At 38.2% G+C, this 17,977-nt stretch overlaps 2 protein-coding genes across 13 annotated transcripts in view; one reads left to right on the top strand and one right to left on the bottom strand.

Moving 5' to 3' along the window:
- ARL6IP6 (ADP ribosylation factor like GTPase 6 interacting protein 6) overlaps positions 1-2,312 on the bottom strand; it is a 36,673-nt gene extending 34,361 nt beyond the window's left edge. For 2 of the 4 annotated variants that reach the window (XM_032355593.1, XM_032355592.1), the window contains exons 1-2: positions 1,829-2,312; positions 222-275 (exon numbers count right to left, since the gene is read on the bottom strand). In XM_032355593.1, coding sequence (XP_032211484.1) covers positions 222-275; positions 1,829-2,282 — 508 coding nt within the window. In that variant the 5' untranslated portion in view covers positions 2,283-2,312. The remainder of the gene's footprint in view (positions 1-221; positions 276-1,828) is intronic. The other 2 variants (XM_032355595.1, XM_032355594.1) reach the window with 1 other exon arrangement.
- A 228-nt stretch (positions 2,313-2,540) lies between these two features.
- The window catches only part of PRPF40A (pre-mRNA processing factor 40 homolog A), a 57,795-nt gene continuing 42,358 nt past the window's right edge, over positions 2,541-17,977 (top strand). For 4 of the 9 annotated variants that reach the window (XM_032355591.1, XM_032355590.1, XM_032355589.1 and 1 more), the window contains exons 1-3: positions 3,453-3,536; positions 4,790-4,921; positions 17,885-17,965. In XM_032355591.1, coding sequence (XP_032211482.1) covers positions 3,453-3,536; positions 4,790-4,921; positions 17,885-17,965 — 297 coding nt within the window. Of the gene's footprint in view, positions 2,626-3,307; positions 3,663-4,789; positions 4,922-17,884; positions 17,966-17,977 lie in introns of those variants that run through there. The other 5 variants (XM_032355586.1, XM_032355583.1, XM_032355584.1 and 2 more) reach the window with 3 other exon arrangements.

Genomic DNA, 17,977 nt, shown 5'->3' with positions numbered 1-17,977 from the left:
CAGCTATGTTCAAACTGTATTTCTAGCATGTGTGGTTTACACCCACACACACCAAGTATATATAAAATCTAATAAGATTTACCACAAACACAAATAAAAAAATTAAGACTGAATGAATTGCACAAGTGATTAAGTATTTTACCCAAAACTTTGTAGTTTAAACATGATCTCGAAAAATAAAAATGAACTCAAAAGCAAATCGAGTGACAGTTAAGTTATACCTAGTAGCCCAGTGTCTATGTCCTCTTCAGTCTTTAAATTCTCAGCATGCAACTCTGTAAATACAAAAAAAGAAGGCTTGAGTAAAAAAGATGATTTTACTATTTGAATAGCCTAAAGGCTGGGAAAATATTGTGGACCTGTGGAAAATGCTGTGGAGTCAGAAACAAATGGGTCCAAATTCTGATTCCATATACCAGCTATGAACCTTCAGTATGCAAATAAAGCATTTATGAGTCAACTGCCACATATACACAAAGCTTCTTAGAGTTATTGTGAAAATATATTATTTATTTAATCTCTACCCCCAATGTGGGGCTCAAACTCAAAACCTCAAATCACACATGCTCTTCTGTCAGCCAGGTGCCCCTAAAAGTATTTTATGCAATGGAAATTACATAGCATATTAGATTCCTTTCTTCCATTCTCAAAAGTAAGCACAACTCAATGTCTTCTGCATAGGATTCCGCTTACCAAGTTTTGTGACTTAATGATATAAAGGAAATCTCTCACAGCACAAGGGAAATAACCTACAAAACTCTCTCCAAGATACAGTGGAAAAAAAGAGGAGGGGAGTGAAAGAGTAATGAAACACTGTTAAACAATGTTAAATATGAAACACATATTTAACATTGACAGTTGACACCCAAGATCATTGTATGAAGAGATTCACATTTACTCTAAACTGTCTTGTGTATGAAAATCAAGCCTAAGTTGTTAGCTGCCATCTGCAGCCCAGTAGGAGCTTGGAAGCAATAAGGAAAAAATTAAAACTGGAGTTAAGCTGATTTAATTCTATTTAGTAAAAAAAAAAACAAAACTAAAACTTGCGTGGCAACTTGTTGGGTGCTTCTCACAGAACTAAAGTAGTTTTTGTTTTAATTTTTGTTAGTAACTTGGCCAAAGTCACACACGAACGAGAACTGAGATTTAAACTCGCGTCTTGATTCTTTCCACTGTAAAATAAATATCCAACCATACAGTTTACAGGATAAACTTTGAAAACTTTTTCACAGTACATCTCTTTCTATTCCAATCTGGTTGATACTTAAACTTCACACTCAAGAAAATAAAACTAATAATCAGAGAATAGGTTATTTAGGTCCTGTTACAAAACTTCACCACTACACTCTGTTGAAAACCTAATACAAAACCAAGAGGTGCTAATTATTTTACCTGTAGAAGTTGAACTTTTGGCTGTGGGTGAAAATCCGTTCTTTCTGGAATTCTGTGCGTGTACAAAATTAGTGAATAGCATACCTCTATCCATTCGTGGATTAAATAAAGTCTTTGAATATGAATAGCCTATTTTAATCACACACTTTTCACCCTCTTTAAGGACTGCTGTCCTCCATAATGCTTCATTTTGTCAACATTTCACCCCAAGTGTTCACTGACTCTACACTGTCGCTTCAAGAATACCCATTTAATCAAGACCCTTTCTGAAAATGGGTCTCCTAAGCTTGCACCAGGGTGCTCCACCATTCCGAAGACAAAACAAAACAAAAGAGGATGAGCAAAGAAAGGTGCCAGTGAGGACTCTGGGTGAAAGCCACTCCCAGCTTGCCGGCCTTTGATGGGGAGGAGGCAGATCAAAGTCAAGACCTACGTCCAAGATCAACTTTACTCTGGACAGAGACTTTCAGCGCCGGAGCTTCAGTACCTTTTACGATCAGGTAGGCGATGGCGAGGAGGAAGGCGAGGAGGATGGCGAACAGCAGCGAACAAAGAATTGAGAGGACCTGGACCGGCCACCGCCGAGCCTGGGCTCCGTCGTCCGCAACCGCCGAGAAAATGCCATTGCGCTTATCGGGCAGAACCGGAGAGCCGTCCCCGTCCCGCCGGAATAGAGAGCCCTTTCTAGGCTCCGACGACGCCCCGGCCGAGAACTCCGCCCGCAGATCACGGGCCACTTGGTCGCACCCGTCCTCCTCGTCCACTTCACCCTCACCCCAACTATCCCCCTGAGTGAACGTGGAAAACGCGGGCCGGGAAAACGTGACAGGGGTGTCGAGACGTCGGCGCAGAGCGGCGGAGCGCCGCCCGCCCTCCACGAACGACATGGCGGGAAAGACTAGCGGGCCCGCGGAGGTCGAGAGACTCCCACCTGCCCCGCCCCGCACTCGCAGCAGCCAATCAGTGGCCAGACCCCCCCCACAGCCTCCACCACCCGGCACTGTCGCGCAGGGGGGCGCAGAGGTGCGCAACTGGGCGGGGAAGGTGCAGTGGGACCTAAAGAAAGGCTGGGCGCCCCTGGGCCAGAGCACGACCCCAGCTCAGTAGGAAGGAAAGAAAGCAGAGAAGTGCGCAGAAAGAGCCGAGCCGAGGCTAAAGCTAGCCAAGTCTCCTCTCCCTGCAGTGCTTCGTCCCAGCCAGAGACCTCCGCCACGGCCGCGTCACCTCCAGGCAAGCGCGCGCCCCAGTAGCACCAAAGCCGCATCTTCTCGACGCCCGGTCCTAGCGCCCGCCCATACCCCTCGGATTCCCATTTCCCAATCGATTGGCTTTCTCCCTTCTTCTGCTATACGCTCCTATTTTTCTCTGGCTCCGCTCCCACCTGCCTAACTGCCCTTCTCTCTCTCTTTTGCATTGTTCTTCCCGCCCCATCACAACTTCCCTCCACCCCGCTCGACACGCCTCCTTCCCTCCCCCTCCGCGGGCTTTCCAGCTGGTGCGTAAGGAGCTCGAACCCTCGCTTAAGGAGCCCCCCCCTTCCTCTCCTGTTCCCCGCCCCCGCTCCTCCTGGAGCACCGCGCGCGCGCGCGCGCCTGGCCCCCGCCACCGCTAACGCTAGAAGCTGCTTACCCCACCCCCACCCCACCCCACCCCACCCCACCCCGGGCAGCCTCAGGTTTGTGGGGCGTACGTAACTCGGGCGGAGGGAGTGAAGGTGGCAGGCCCCAACTGCCCCACCCCCTACGGGGTGAGGTGGTCTAAGCTCGGGAAGCTGGGACACCGTTGTCTTCCCTTCTCCGGGGAAAGTTGGTGGAGTTTTCCCGGCGGAGGCGCAGAAACTTCCTCCGTCCCCCTCCCCCCCGTCCATGCAGGCGACGCCGAGTGAGGCTGAGGCTGGGGGCGAATCGCCGCAGAGCTGCGTGTCGGCAGCGCACTCTGATTGGACAGTCGGGAAGCCTGTCAGCTTATTGGCCCCGCTGATCCCGCCCCGTAGCGCAGGGCAGCCTTTAACCTTTGGCCCCAGTGGGCGCCAGCCACTCAGATCGCTTCTTGTTGGTATGTGTAGCGGCAGTGGCCGCCGGCGGAGCAGTCTGAGCCCGACGATGAGGCCGGGGACGGGAGCGGAGCGTGGAGGCCTCATGGTGAGTGAAATGGAGAGCCATCCTCCTTCGCGGGGTCCCGGGGACGGGGAGCGGAGATTGTCCGGCTCAAGCCTCTGCTCCAGTTCTTGGGTCTCTGCTGACGGCTTCCTGAGGAGACGGCCCTCGGTAAGGGATCGGTGGAGCAGGGGGAAAGCGGCACAATGAAAAACGAAGTCAGAGAGGCAGGAAGCTTTTTCCAAAAGGAGAAGAAGATGAGAGTGGACGAAGAAAGAGCTCGAGATGGTGGGCTATGTAACGAGGAGGAGAATTGGAGAGTGGGGATGCACAAAGGGAAGAATGTGGGTCCCTGGAAGTTCTTACTGGGCTTGGCCTAGACAGATGCGCGGTGGAGGTGCTGGGCCTTGGGCGGGGTGAGCGTTTTGGAGAGGTAGGCCCGCTGTAGCAGGGAGGGGGAGGCGGAAACTTGATTATGTAGACTTTGAGAGAGGCTGCCAAAATCTGTTTTCACCAGTAGTAGTGGTGGTTGCAAGGGGTACAGCCGGGAAGATTGGCAGGGGATAATTACCTGGTTTTAAGACCTGGAACAATGGGCACCAAGGTAAAGAAATAGTTGTCTTTTAAAAGGGAATTAAAATGGAAATGTTAGTTGTTTGTATTTAGGGTCTTTGAGTGATAGACCTTAGTCTGAAAAAAAAATTTTTTTTTCTTTTTTTGGCAGAAGTAATTTTCCTTGTGTTGAAGATTCTTTTAGGAAGTACTCTGTTCACATGTTAGGAGTTAAGTGTCCCTGGTTACCCATAATGTTTGTGTTCTGTTGAGACCAGCTCTTATCCGAAAGAATTTGGAAAATCCTCGTTTCAAAGTTTAAAATTAACTTAAATATAAATTTAAGAATAGTTATGGTTAAGATATTAACTAGCTATCTGCTGTGTGAAATAGAACAGAGTTGTGGTTTTTCACCCATAACAGTTTTTAAATTGGTTTTCACATGTTTCTCAGGTTTAGTAAGCTAACTGATTAAAGCAGGTTACTCTGAAAAATAAAATATATACTCTAGCTGTCCAGTAATTATCTTAATTTTTCCTATTTCGTTCTGTAGTTTGGTCAGTTGCAAGCTCATTATGAATACTGGTGGGTAGTGCATTTTGTTTAAGACAAGTATAAGCTAACCCAGTAACTGAATCACCCATTCATCTAATATTAAAGCACTGCACATAACCAATATGTGGAAATCAGATTTTTGAGAAGCATTTGTCTTACTTGCTGATTTTTAAATTGTCCCTGTTTTTCAGATGGGGCATCCTGGCATGCATTATGCCCCAATGGGAATGCACCCTATGGGTCAGAGAGCGAATATGCCTCCTGTACCTCATGGAATGATGCCGCAAATGATGCCCCCTATGGGAGGGCCACCAATGGGACAAGTAAGAATGTTTTTGTTTTATTTTGTATTTGTTTGTTGTTTATTTTTGCCTGTGGTATCATTGTGTCAAGATTTCAAAACCTGGGTCAATATTTGTAGCTGTTTAAGAATTAGTTTATGTCAAAATAATATTGTTAAATAAGTCAAATGTTGAGTCATTACACTAATCAAATTCTGAATGTAAGGAAAAGCCTTCTGTATAAAAAATTTATTTTCTGCTACAACAAAACTAAGAGTTCTTTTTTCAAGTAATTGTACATGTAGTCTTCTTAGTGTATTAACATTCTTTTTTCCAAGTATGTTAATTGAAGTTAATGTTTGAAGAGTGAATATTATTTTATAGGTCAACATAACTTATGTCCATGGACCACATAAATGCATAGAATCTAAAAATAGCAATTGTTTAGGTCTTTGCTTTAGAATAAAGTTTATTTCTGAAATAGCTTCTTCTTGTGTATGTGTGTGTGTGCCCGCGCGTGCAGTGGGGGTAGAGAAGGGAGATTCTACTCTAATTTGATTCTTCATAGGGCAGTGCCAATAGGTGGTTCACGTTCCACTTAATACTGTTTTGTTTCTGTTTTGTTTTAATGCTTACTGCTTCTGCACTCCTGCTTTTGAGCTGTCCCTTTCATCCCCAGCATAAATTGTAAATGGACATTTTGTGGGAGTGATTTAGATCAAAAGGTTTTAATGCTGACTCAGTGAATTCAGTAGAACTGAGTTCCTAGAGAAGCATCCAAGAAAGGTAACAGGTTCAGTTACCATGAATAATTTTATGCCCCCTGTCAGGTTCTGTAATACACATATTCTTTGGTGGCTGAGTTCTTTCAATTTGAGTATCTCAATAAATCATCAAAAATTTAGGCTGATAAAATATATTGGAAAGCCAGTCAATTAGGTATGGTCTTTTTGCTAATTAATACTGTTTGTGTTGATAATGACTTAAGCCTTGATATTTTAAGTTATTGGTGAAATTGTAGTGGAGAAAGGACCTTGCTTTGTGTCTTTTTCTTTGAACTTAACCTTAGGAGTAGAAGGGCTTAATGTCAAGTGATTTTCTTCCTTTTTATTTATAATGTAGCCCTTAATTTTGTACAAAAATCTTTGTTCAAAGACACCAGGCCCAAAAGATTCTGCCCATAGGAGTTTTGGGGGTTTTTTGGGGTTTGTTTTTTGTTTTTGCTTTTGAAAGAACCGTTTTATTCTGTTGTTCTAGAATAACACAAGTTTTAAAATTTTCTTAGGTGATGGAGAAACAACTCTGATTCTTCTTCTGTTTCTTTCCATCTCTAAGCAGCAAGGAGCTCTTCTGGTTTTCTTAGTAGAGCTGCTCTAACTAGATAATGAGCTTTAAAAAATATTTATTCTTTAAATGCTCTGGTTCTTATTTAAAATTAGTTTCTTTCCACAGAAAGATAAAATAAAACAATTTGCTACTGCCAGATGCTTCTCTCTTTTCTGGGGCCTTCTGTTTCCATTGGGCCAATCAAGGTAAGTTTTGCAAGGGATTGACCTGTTTACCCTTGCTGTAATGGTGCTATTGCACTACCAAACCAAGACACCAGCTAGTCATTTCTAGTAAAATGCAGATTATATTTATTTATTTTTTTAAATACTTTCATGTATCTCATTGACATAAGCTGGTCACAGTTTCCTTTATGGCCCTTTCTCTTTAGCTATATCAGTGACCATCTTCCTAGAAAGATTACTTGCTATTTGGTACACATCTGTTAAAATACTCTGAATTTTACCTTGTGGTTTTCTTCTTTTTTCCTAGACCAGTTTATGCCATGTATCTTTAAATGTACCTGAGTATTTAGATGTTTAAGTCTCTCTCTCCCTGTTGGCTCCTATTAGGATAATGAATGAATGACTTAAGAGTCCAGCTTCTAGGGTCCCAAGAAAATCTTCATTGTTTTTCCTTAAAATTCAATTGTTTCTTTTTTTCCTTTTAATATTCAACTTTTATGGGGCCCAAATCTTGGTAAAACTAATTCTTATTTGAGCTTTGGTAACTGACTTGGAGGGCATGGATAATTTAAATAAACTCAGGTAATCTAGAAATCTAATTTAAAGCCCAGTAAACAACTTGCTTAAAAATAAAAGTGGACGGTTAGTAAAATTGATCTTCTATCCACTTTGAGGTATTAATGGTCAGAAGTTAATGAAAAACAGCAGCGTGCTTATATAGTTCGCTATAGTGACACAAAGTTGGTAGAGTTCTGTCATACAATTTTTAAAAATTAGTTTACAGATTTTTTAGACTTTGGTACTGAAGGTTATGGAACCTTCATGTATATTGCCTAGTTCACATTAATATCTCATTTTGGGACCAGCTGAAAATGAAAATTGCTGCCAGTCTTACTTGCTAAATGATTCTGGTCTTTGAAATGGTACTGAATGTGACATGAAATTTTAAAACTTGTTTGTAAAATAATATTCAGACTGGACAGAATAACAACATACAGAAGTCAGAATTTTTCAAATGCATCAAGTTAATTAGGTTTAAGGGGTATTATGGTTTTCTGAAGGAGTTTGGTTGTTTGTTTTTATTCAGAAGATGACCTACTGTGTCCTTTTTAGAATTCAAGCTGTTCTGTTACTACTAAAAAGTGGATTTCAGGTTTATCTGAGATATCTATTATATAGATTAAATTTGCCTCTTCTGTTCATATGGGAAAGCTGTCTTACAGGATTATAGAATCTCATATTTGAGAGGGACCTTGAAAGGTGTATAAATTTTAAATAATATGGAAATTAAATAATGGTTTATCACTGGTTAAAAACCGTTATTAATAAAGTAATTTCCTTGCTTGGTGACAATACTCAAATATTTGCAGTAGAGATTTGCCTTAAGATGTGATTGTATGTGAGGCCATTTTTTACTTAGTCAGGAATGTTTTGCTTTTTTTTGTTTTTTTTTTTTTTTAAGATTTTATTTATTCATTTGACAGGGATCACAAGTAGGTGGAGAGGCAGGTAGATAGAGAAGGAAGCAGGCTCCGTGCTGAGCAGAGAGCCTGATGTGGGGCTTGATCCCCGGACCCTGAGATAATGACCCAAGCTGAAGGCAGAGGCTTAACCCACTGAGCGACCCAGGCACCCCGGAATGTTTTGCTTTTAAAAGGTTTTCACATCTTCCTAATTTTTGTTGTTCTTTCTATGTGAAGCGCATGCAAGTTCTACCCTTTTCACAGGTGATTTTGCCTTCACTGAAAGCCTAAGAGAGTCCTCTTAGGTGGTTCTTTCTTTTTTAAATTTTTCTTTTAATGAGAAAAGTAGAATAAAAGATTTAAAGTTTTCTTCAGTTCTAACAACCTATGGTTCAGTTCAGATCATTTGGTAAGAACAGATGATATGTATGAGATTTTATGGGTTGATGTGGACATAAAATTCTTTAATGCCTCCCTAATTCTAATCATTCAGTACTTTTTTGCCTTTGTTCAATAAATTGATAAATGAATGCTTTTCACAAATGATTTTGATTTTCTTGTTCTTAAAATTAGTGAGGCAGGTTTTAACAGATCTTGACTGTATTCCTTCTGCCATCTGGACCCAAGTAGTTACACTCCCATGCCTAGGATACTCTTAACAAATTTTGAGCTGGTTTTCTTGCTTGAAGTCTGCCCCTCAAGTTCTTGATTTTAGCATGTTGTCTCCTTGCCCAAGAACCTCCAGTGTTTTTTTTGTACCTAAGGTATAATGTCTAAATTCCACAATTTAAAGAATCTCCCAGAGTACAACTCAATCCTGAGCTTCATGTCTTTACACCCCTAAGCTGAACACAGGCTATATCTTTTTATGATATCTTGACTGATTATATTAGTTCTTGAGTGAGCTTGTGCTGTTCATGCTCTCCTACCCACAGCTCACTACCACCATGAACTGAACTTTACTTACGTAAGTTCTGCCATTTCAAGTTCTTCCTTCTCCTGAAGATCAGCATACTTTTTTGCCCAACATATACCTCCCTTTCAAATTAAAAAAATCCTATGAAATTTACCTGTAACTCTGTTTCACTTATTTTGGGATTTAGTTTTGTTTTGTTTTATGGTTTATTTGCTGTGTCTTTCCAGCATATAATAGACTGTAAGCTCTTAGAGGGCAGGTCCTGTGTTTTGTACTTTATAAGAAGTCCACAGGTGCTGAGCACAGTCTTGGCACAGCATGGGTGCTCGGTAAAATACTTGTTGAATGAATGAAACAAAAACATAGTCTTTCCTACAGTATAGGCCATGGAGATAGTAGATGTTACATGTGACTATTTTCATTGGTTACTTGTGACTTTACAGTGCTACAACTTAGTTCTTATTTTTAGTGTTTGCCTCTCTATAGTTGTTTTTTTAATTTGGTAAAAATGGAAGATAAAATGTAATAATTTTTGGTGGATAAAGCAAAAATACCTGTTTCCATTTATTTTAAATTATAGCCAAATGTATTTCTGTCTGACTTTAGTAATGGTCTTTTTAAATTTTACCACAAAAAGTTTTCCATACCTTCAGGGGTAAATGACGATTTGGCATATAGGCCTTCCAGAGATCCATACTATTGGTGTATCTTAGACTGACTGATTTGACCAATTGATTTGTTCCTGTTGCTTTTGAAGTAGCATTATTTTGGCTATTTACAGAATACTTGTTGTTGAATTGGACATTGGTAAGTAACAAAAAGGCTTTTTCCCCCTTAGGTTATTTGTTCATAATTATTGAATCTCAGTAACTTTCTGTATGCATTTACATTATCCAGGCAAGTACTTATTAAAAAATAGATTGACCCAGATCTAATATGTTTGTATAACTTCTAAGCTGTGTATGTAGTTCGATTTTGATAGATTTACTAATGATTTCTTTAGATAGCATTACAGTTAAATATGAACTCATCTATTAAGAAACTTTAGCTAGAGTAGCGTTTCTGAGTATGGAGAGTATTTGGATAGATTTAAGAAGACAGTGTAAGTGCGGAAGAATAAGCTGTACTCCTCTCCTCCTTTGAGATTCACAGGGCACAGTATTTTCCAGGAATGCTGAGAAGTCTCACAGAAGCCTTTTAAAACTGTTTTTCTCATTGTTACTTGGTTTGTTTGTTTTTTAACCATCTTCCCTTTCCCACTTCCCTAGGCTCCCTTACCTCCCTGTTATGTGTTTATTTTGCTTTGTTTAGCACATTGCATGGAATTAACGTTGCATGGAATTAGCATTTTGGGAGAAATGCTGTATTGAAGCTGTTTTTCCATTTAGTCTGGTCCTTAGGAGGAAAAAGGGAACAGGAAAATAAGTATTAACAGATACAATGAAGTACTCCATAGAGTACAACAGATGTATTCAGTAAGTAACAGGATTAAAAAGGAAAGAGAACAAATCTCAACAGGTTAACAGGTTGATTTTTAATTGGGTGTTTTAGAAATACTTATGATGTGACTTAAAATCATCGTAAGATTGTGTATCAGTAGCTAATAAAGCTACCTAAGCTACCTGTGGTATCCCATAGCTCTGTACTAGGATGGTTTTTTTTCTTTTTTTAAGATTTTTATTTATTTATTTGACAGACAGAGATCACAAGTAGGGGGGGGGGGCGGGGGGAGCAGGCTCCCTGCTGAGCAGAGAGCCTGAGGTGGGGCTCGATCCCAGGACCCTGAGATCATGACCTGAGCCACCCAGGTGCCCCAGGATGTTTGTTTTTAACTAGAGAAATGATAAGGCTAAGTCGTGAAGGTTTTTTAAGTAAGAAAGAGTAGATTGCTCTTAGGTATAAAAGTTGTTAGTCTTTCATTCTTACTCCTTTCTCCATACCACTATTAGTCAATAGGCATTTAAGTCTGTTGGCTGTGGTGTTAAGATACATAATATATATATATACTGCACTGAAAAACTTAACAGGTATTCCCTCACATGGCTGGGCTGAACTTTATTTTCTCATCTTCTAATGGCTGTTTTGGCAGTCATGATATTTGTAGACATTTGGAAGTTATGTGGAGATGAATCTTTTATATTTCTTCTCTTTCTCTAGTCAAGTAATCATACATTTCTTTTGCTTATTAATGAAAAGTTAATTGTAGTTAGTGGTAGTACTAAAGATAATTAGTTTTTTGCCTAATGGGCTTTAAAGAAAATCTGCTTCTAATTGCTTCTTTTTTACTTGGTACAGTGCACTCAAAGTGGAAATCTGAATCTTTTCCAAATCTGAGTGATGCTGGTAGCTATGTCTTTTGAAGGATTAAACATGTCAGCAAGTGGGACTATTCTGAGTTGAAATATAATTTGTTTTTTCTTCAGCTTTGATTTTTTTTTTTCCTTAAAATTTACTTCTCTTAGACTTAAAAAAACAAAGTTCTCACTATAATACAAACATAATTTTACTCAGTGGAGCCTGATCTTCTCTTTGGGTTAAGATTTTTAAATTACGTTTTGATTAATGAACGAGCATTAAGTTTCTGTTCAAAAACATGGGGTTTAGTATAGTTTCCTTGGCCATGTGATAAAAGAAAATGTTTACTTCTCTGAAAGGTTATTTTTCAGTAATTTTAAGGTCATTATGTATTAGCGTATATTAAATATAATAGAAGATTTTTCTCTTTGTACACAAATAAGAACTGTCTACATAAAGTTGTCTACTTACAAGCATTTGAGTTTCTGCTATGTACATATACCTATCCTCTGCATTAGAGATATGTATGTAAATGAGAACGCTCCTTATTTCAAAGGTGCCCACAATTGAGAAGAAACTAAAAAGTAAACTTTCGTGTAAACAGTATATAATGATTTAGCTAGATCTAAAACTGAGTTTAGTTGAAAGAACTTGGAGTAGGAGATAGTAATAGTCATGTTCCTCCATACTTTTATCCTAGATGGCTTGTGTTCAGAAGAAGGCTTAGGTGACTTTTTAGAGGAAGTTTTAAAGTCTAATCCTGGGGTGCCTGGGTGGCTCAGTGGGTTAAGCTGCTGCCTTCGGCTCAGGTCATGATCTCAGGGTCCTGGGATCGAGTCCCGCATCGGGCTTTCTGCTCAGTAGGGAGCCTGCTTCCTCCTCTCTCTCTCTCTGCCTGCCTCTCTGCCTACTTGTGATCTCTCTCTGTCAAATAAATAAATAAAATCTTTAAAAAAATAAAAAATAAACTCTAATCCTGTATGACTTTAAACATCACAGTTTGTGGGTATCCTTGCTATGTTTAGAGTTTTTTTTAAATTAAAATCATTGTTTATTTTTATTCAGTTCTTTTTAAGTTTTTGTCATTTTATCCATATGCAGTTTTCTCTTTATATTTTCTTTGACCTCATTAAGAAGTTTGGAGTTTGGTAAGAGGCAGTGGGCTAAGTATCATTAATAATTTAAACTATTTACTTGCCCTTTTTTTTTTTTTTTTAAGTTTGTGATACCTAATCTGTTTTAAAAGGAATTATAATTCTATCACTGTCTTTGTGTATAAGTTTGAGAGACGGATATACCTTAAAGAATATGATCCTCCTGACTCTTAAAAAAGGGGTGGCTATAGGATGAATGTCTGATTCATAGGTGGGAATAGTAAGGCCCAGGGAATTAAGTGAATTATCCAGTGACATTGCAGAGCTAGCATTAAATATGATGCTAAAAATGGGATTGCTTTATTACATGGGTTGATTCCTACTGAAGATGATGGTTTTACATTATTTATTAGATGCTCTTAAAGAACCTAAGTGCAGATCTATTAGATAGGGAATAAATGAGAGAAGGGACAATGAAGAGAAACTTTATTATCTGAGTTGAGGGAGAGTATTGGTAATAAAACAGTTGTCATTTATTGAGCACTGTTCTGTGCATTTTCTGTGCATTGCCCCATTTGATCCCTACAACAATGTTAACAGGTGAGTGGTACTTTTCCCCGTGTTACAGTTGAGAAAATTGAGGCCCAGATAGGTTAAGTAAGTTAGCCCAAGATCATGCAGCTGCTGATTGACCAAGCTAGGATAGGAATTTTGATAGTCTCTCTCTAGAGTATGCATAATAGCTATACTGGACTGCTTCCGTATATAGCAGTATGAGATTATATCATTAAGCTAACCTCCTTAGAATCTGAAGGAAGAGTGTATACTTCATTTCATCCAGGTTGAGAGTATTTAGCAAACGAAGTATTTTATAATACTGGCAATTAACTTATTAAATGGTAAGGTTGTGTTTCATGTGGAACAGTATGCATATGTCTGCTATTTGTTTATCTAAATGTTATACAGAAAATGATAAATATCTTGAACTTTTATATAATTGTAATGACGAGGAAGTAAGGTTAAATGATAGTCCCAAAATGTAATTACTTATTTTGGGTTATTAAGGATATGCTTTAAACAGGAGTATTGGTGTCTATTTCTAATTGAATGAATATCTAGTTACATTCAGAGATGTAGTTTTTACAGTTGTTCAGTGATTAATTTTTTTTTTTTTGCATTCATTCATAAGGTAAGTGAGTGGTGTGAAAGTGGTTTTTAGATACTAGACTTAATATCCTCTGTGTACTTACTTGTGGAATTTGACTTAAGAGGAACCAAGTAAAAGGGCAAGAATCAAACTTCCCAGGTGATTTGACACTTTAGGTTTGCAGAAAGAATGGTTTTTAAAATCAGTGAAATTTAGAAGTTTGTATTTAGCTAAAGATCCTTGGGTTGTGTGATTTCTTTCCAGCAGGAAAAACTTCAGAAAATAATTATGAAGAGAAGAACTTCTGAAGTGCCCATGTGTGACGATCTTCACTTTTGTTTTGATACCATGAAACGATTGTGCTAGTTTTCCGTTTTGTATGACGTAATGTGTTGTAGCATTGACCGCATTGCTTTTAATCACTTTATTATCTTTAGTTTTAAAAAGATCTAGTGAAAAATGAAGCAGACTTGTTTTACCTAACATTAGGAACTTTCCAAAACTGCGATGCTAAGAATGAGCAGATTGCAGTGCTCCCTAGTTTCTGCTTGTTTTTTATTTTCTTCATATTGGTATTCCTTCTGAAGACATCTTAGTAATTGGTTTACATTTTATCATTTAAAAGAATAGAAATAAACGTAGAAAAATTTATATCGTATACATAGAGAAATGGTTGGCAATTTATGAATAAAGTGTACCAAATAGTGTATCTGAATTATTTTTTGGTTTTAAAAACTTCAAAGTGTTCATAAAATTGAAATATTTAATATTTTAGACAATTTAGCTTATGTCTCATGTATGTGTTTTACCCTTCCCATTTTCTCCTGTTTCCTAACTATTAAAAGTTTGTGATTGTAACACTTAATATTATGATTTGCCAAAGGAGCTTAAATGGAAAATTTGTGAATCTCTACATGTCTGTGATTTTATAGTGTTCCTCTCATTAAGCTTATACGAACCACCGCTTTGTAGCTTTAAGAATGATCTGCTTCTGGAATTTATAGTGTCATCATTGTAACAGCTGTTTAAGAATTTCTTCCTTCCTTTCTTCCTTCCAACATCCCATTTTCATTGAACTTAAGATGCTGTGAATGTAAGACACTGTTATGTTATGTGCCCTTAGAGAGAAAAAAGAACTAACCTAAGGAGAAGTCTAAAATACTCTGCAGATAAAGCTGGGAGACCAAGGGGCTATTCCCTTCATGTGAAGCAAGAAGTAAACCTTCCATGCAAAAAGGGACAACAAAATAACTTGAATGCCTCAACTTGATTATTGGGCCAAGGGAAGGGAAAGTCACTTCTGAGGATTTGAACCACAGATCTTAGAAGCTTGCAGCCTGGATCATTTTGGTATAGAAACAAAATAATAATGGATACCTTGGAAAATTTTAGTGGTTTCGTATTGATGGTGCAGTCAAGTAACTGACCTAAATCAACTCGAAGTCCTCTGAAAGAATTCAGATGGGTTGAAACATGTATCCACGTGTTATATGTATCCTAATAACATTACCACAAAGTGTATCCTTCAGGCTTTGAGAAACAGGTTTTTGTGATGGTCAGGCCTCTGGAAGAGCTCTTAATTTGTCTGATTTTTGTAATAACTTCTCATAAGAATGTAACATTTTCTGTATTTATTTTTTTCTTTGCTTTCTGTTGGGTCCATGGTCAAAAGAACGAGACTGATACAAAGCAAAGGTCAAGCAAAGCTTTATTTCGTGCCAAGCATCGAGAATCAAACCGACCAGTCGGGGTCGCCTCTTACAGAGAGGGCGACCCCTCCCTGCCTTGCCAACTAACTTTTATAGAGCAAAGGCCATGTGGTTGATTGAGCCTGGCCACACACAGGTGGCCAGTTGAATTACAGTTCACCCCATAGTAGCTATTTGAACTAGCTAACTGGATGGAATCGCTCTGGCTTACAGTTTCAAACTAGTATCATAGTTTTCGTTTTAAATTATATTAGTCTGCTTACTTTTAGATAATCAGTTGTACATCTTTCCAGTGTTTGTCCAGTTGAACAAGCCCAACTAGTTGATGCCCCTCAATTTACAGAGATATTGAGGGAGAATTTAGATTTTTATTTAACACTAAATCTCATTCACGTAAGTTCCACAAATGTAAAAACCCTATTTTGAAATAGAGTTGTGGCTCAGAGTGCCAACCTCAGAATTTGGGGAATTGAAATTGCCAAGACCCAGACTCAGGTTTTACCTCTGGGGAAGACTATTTGCTACAGTGTTTCATTGCCCTGGTATTTGGACACTCCTCAGCCTTGACAAGTGTCCCTTTGGGGTCAGTTCTCAGACTGCATAAAGAAAAGGGCTAGCTGGGGTTTGGTGAGTCTGTCCCAGAGCAATTCAGTCTCCTCTGCTTGTATTTGTTGCTACAAAATCAACATTGATTGTTCATCATCTTTCTATTTGAAATATGTAAAGAAAATCTAGTTGTAATAGGCTTAGGTGATCTTATTTAGTTAAAAGGAAACTATAACCCTGATAGCAATTAGAAAGTGAAGAAAGAGTTGGTTTTGGGGGGGCGGGAGGGAAGGAACGTGAAACACTAAATCTCATTCTGTAACCAGCCACGAGTTTTACGCTAAGAGCAAGTTTTCGAGATGTTTTAAAATTTGAAGTGGGGAAAACAACAATTGAGAGAATTCTGTCAAACTCTGATCTTTAATGATTTTCAAATATTGTCACTTGCCTTTTCTAGTCAATTCTTATTAATTGTAGGGGGTTTTGTCCCTTGTTTTTTAAATGGGATTTGGTCACTGTCTTATGAAGTCAGAGTATTTCAATTCAAAATTACATTCCTTAATACTGCTACCATATTGAAATGTTCTGTTGTGTGTTGGAGATTTTATCCCACTTTTCTTAATATCTTTAGTTCTTATAAGAAAATACTTTTTTCCCAAGTTTTCAAAGTTCAGTTTTTCAATTTCATTTAGAATTCTAGTTTTTGGGTTTTATAGGCCATTTTAAATACCAGGCTGTTTCCCCACTGTTGCTTACCGTGCTTCCCCCCATAATCAGTTGCTTAGTACCTTAAGAATTCACACCTACTTTGCTATTAGCCTAAAGTAAAATCAGTTGTGAGGATATATTTTTTCAGAGTAGAGAGAAGAGGGAATGTGTCTAGTTCTCATTTGATTGCTATGTTTTTTTCCCTTAATGCATAAATTACGTCATTAATTCTTTTAGTCAGGGTGGTGGAGGCTTGTGCTTCTGTTTTCAAATTCTGTACCTTTTTTTTTAAGATTATATTTATTTATTTGTCAGAGTGGCCAAAAAAATTTATTTATTTATTTATTTGTCAGCACAAGCAGACAGAGTGGCAGTCAGAGGCAGACAGAGAAGCAGGCTCCTGCTGAGCAAGGAGCCCGATGTGGGACTCGATCCCAGGGCGCTGGGATCATGACCTGAGCCGAAGGCAGCAGCTTAACCAACTGAGCCACCCAGGTGTCCCAGTACCTTTTTTTTTTTAACTGCTGTTTCATCATGTATTCCAAGTAGTAGTAACATGTTTTCTGTCAGGTTCTTGTTTCATGATGCTTAAGCAATTTACTGAATATTTAAAGGAACAAAAAACCTTTGTTTTTTAACCCACTAATACAGTGCTGCTTCATTTTAATGAAGAGGGAAGCCTGGTTTTGCTTTGTGAGTCGACTTTCCCAAATAACAAAATTCAGCGTGCAAGTGTTCTCATCTACGTTTAGTAGGCTTTATATGTTCTCTTGACCAATATGCTTGTTTGTTTCTGTTTCTCCAAGTTTCATTTAATTTGAAACTGTTGAATACCCAGTTACTTTGTCCCAGTACTTATGATTATTGTATACAATTTTTATTCCATCCATGTTTTTCTTAGATTTGCTCATATTAGAATCAAAATTATAATGTGGAATTATACAAATATGGATGAGTAGTGGGTCAAAATCCTTTGAATTAATTTTTATTGATACTTAGTGGTGAAGTTTCATTCATAGATTTGGATGGCAGTCATTGGTAGACTAGATTAACCTCCAAAACTAATACCTTCTTTCTTCAGATACTCATAAGTTTGCTTTATTAAGTTTTTCAAGAGAAGACATAGAAGATCTATGGCTGAAGTTTGTTTTTACATATTTTTTTAACCATCAAATTTTAAGCACCTTGATCTTGAATTTTTTAAAGAGCCAGATTGCTGTAAAATTTTTTAGTACAGATATTAACAGTCAAAGGTGAGAAATACAGAAAGTTTTGTCTTGCTCAAAAGAAGGGAGAAAAACACGAGTGATGAGTTAAAATTAAAAGGAAATTAATATTCTCAAAAGCACTTGGAAATAACAAAAACAAAAAGTTTACTTGAACTTTTACGTTTGTTAGAAGTAATTTTAACTTACATATAAATTATGACAAATACTAGCTCATTGATAAAATACTTCATTCATTCAACAAGCACTTACTAAGCATACTATTCATACAGTGTTCACTGGGTTTAAATCTTGAGTTGTACATATTAGTTTTGATAACCAGATAGATTAATAAGGTTCTATTAAATGCTTTGGTTTTATATATTAACCTTTTCTTTACTTTTATTCTAGATGCCAGGAATGATGTCTTCAGTCATGCCTGGAATGATGATGTCTCATATGTCTCAGGCTTCCATGCAGCCTGCCTTACCGGTAATCTAGTAA

The sequence above is a fragment of the Mustela erminea genome, chromosome 8 (genome assembly GCF_009829155.1).
Source record: "Mustela erminea isolate mMusErm1 chromosome 8, mMusErm1.Pri, whole genome shotgun sequence".
Lineage (NCBI taxonomy): Eukaryota > Metazoa > Chordata > Mammalia > Carnivora > Mustelidae > Mustela > Mustela erminea.
Note: the sequence above shows the minus strand (reverse complement) of the source record. Positions and strands in the feature narration are given on the sequence as shown.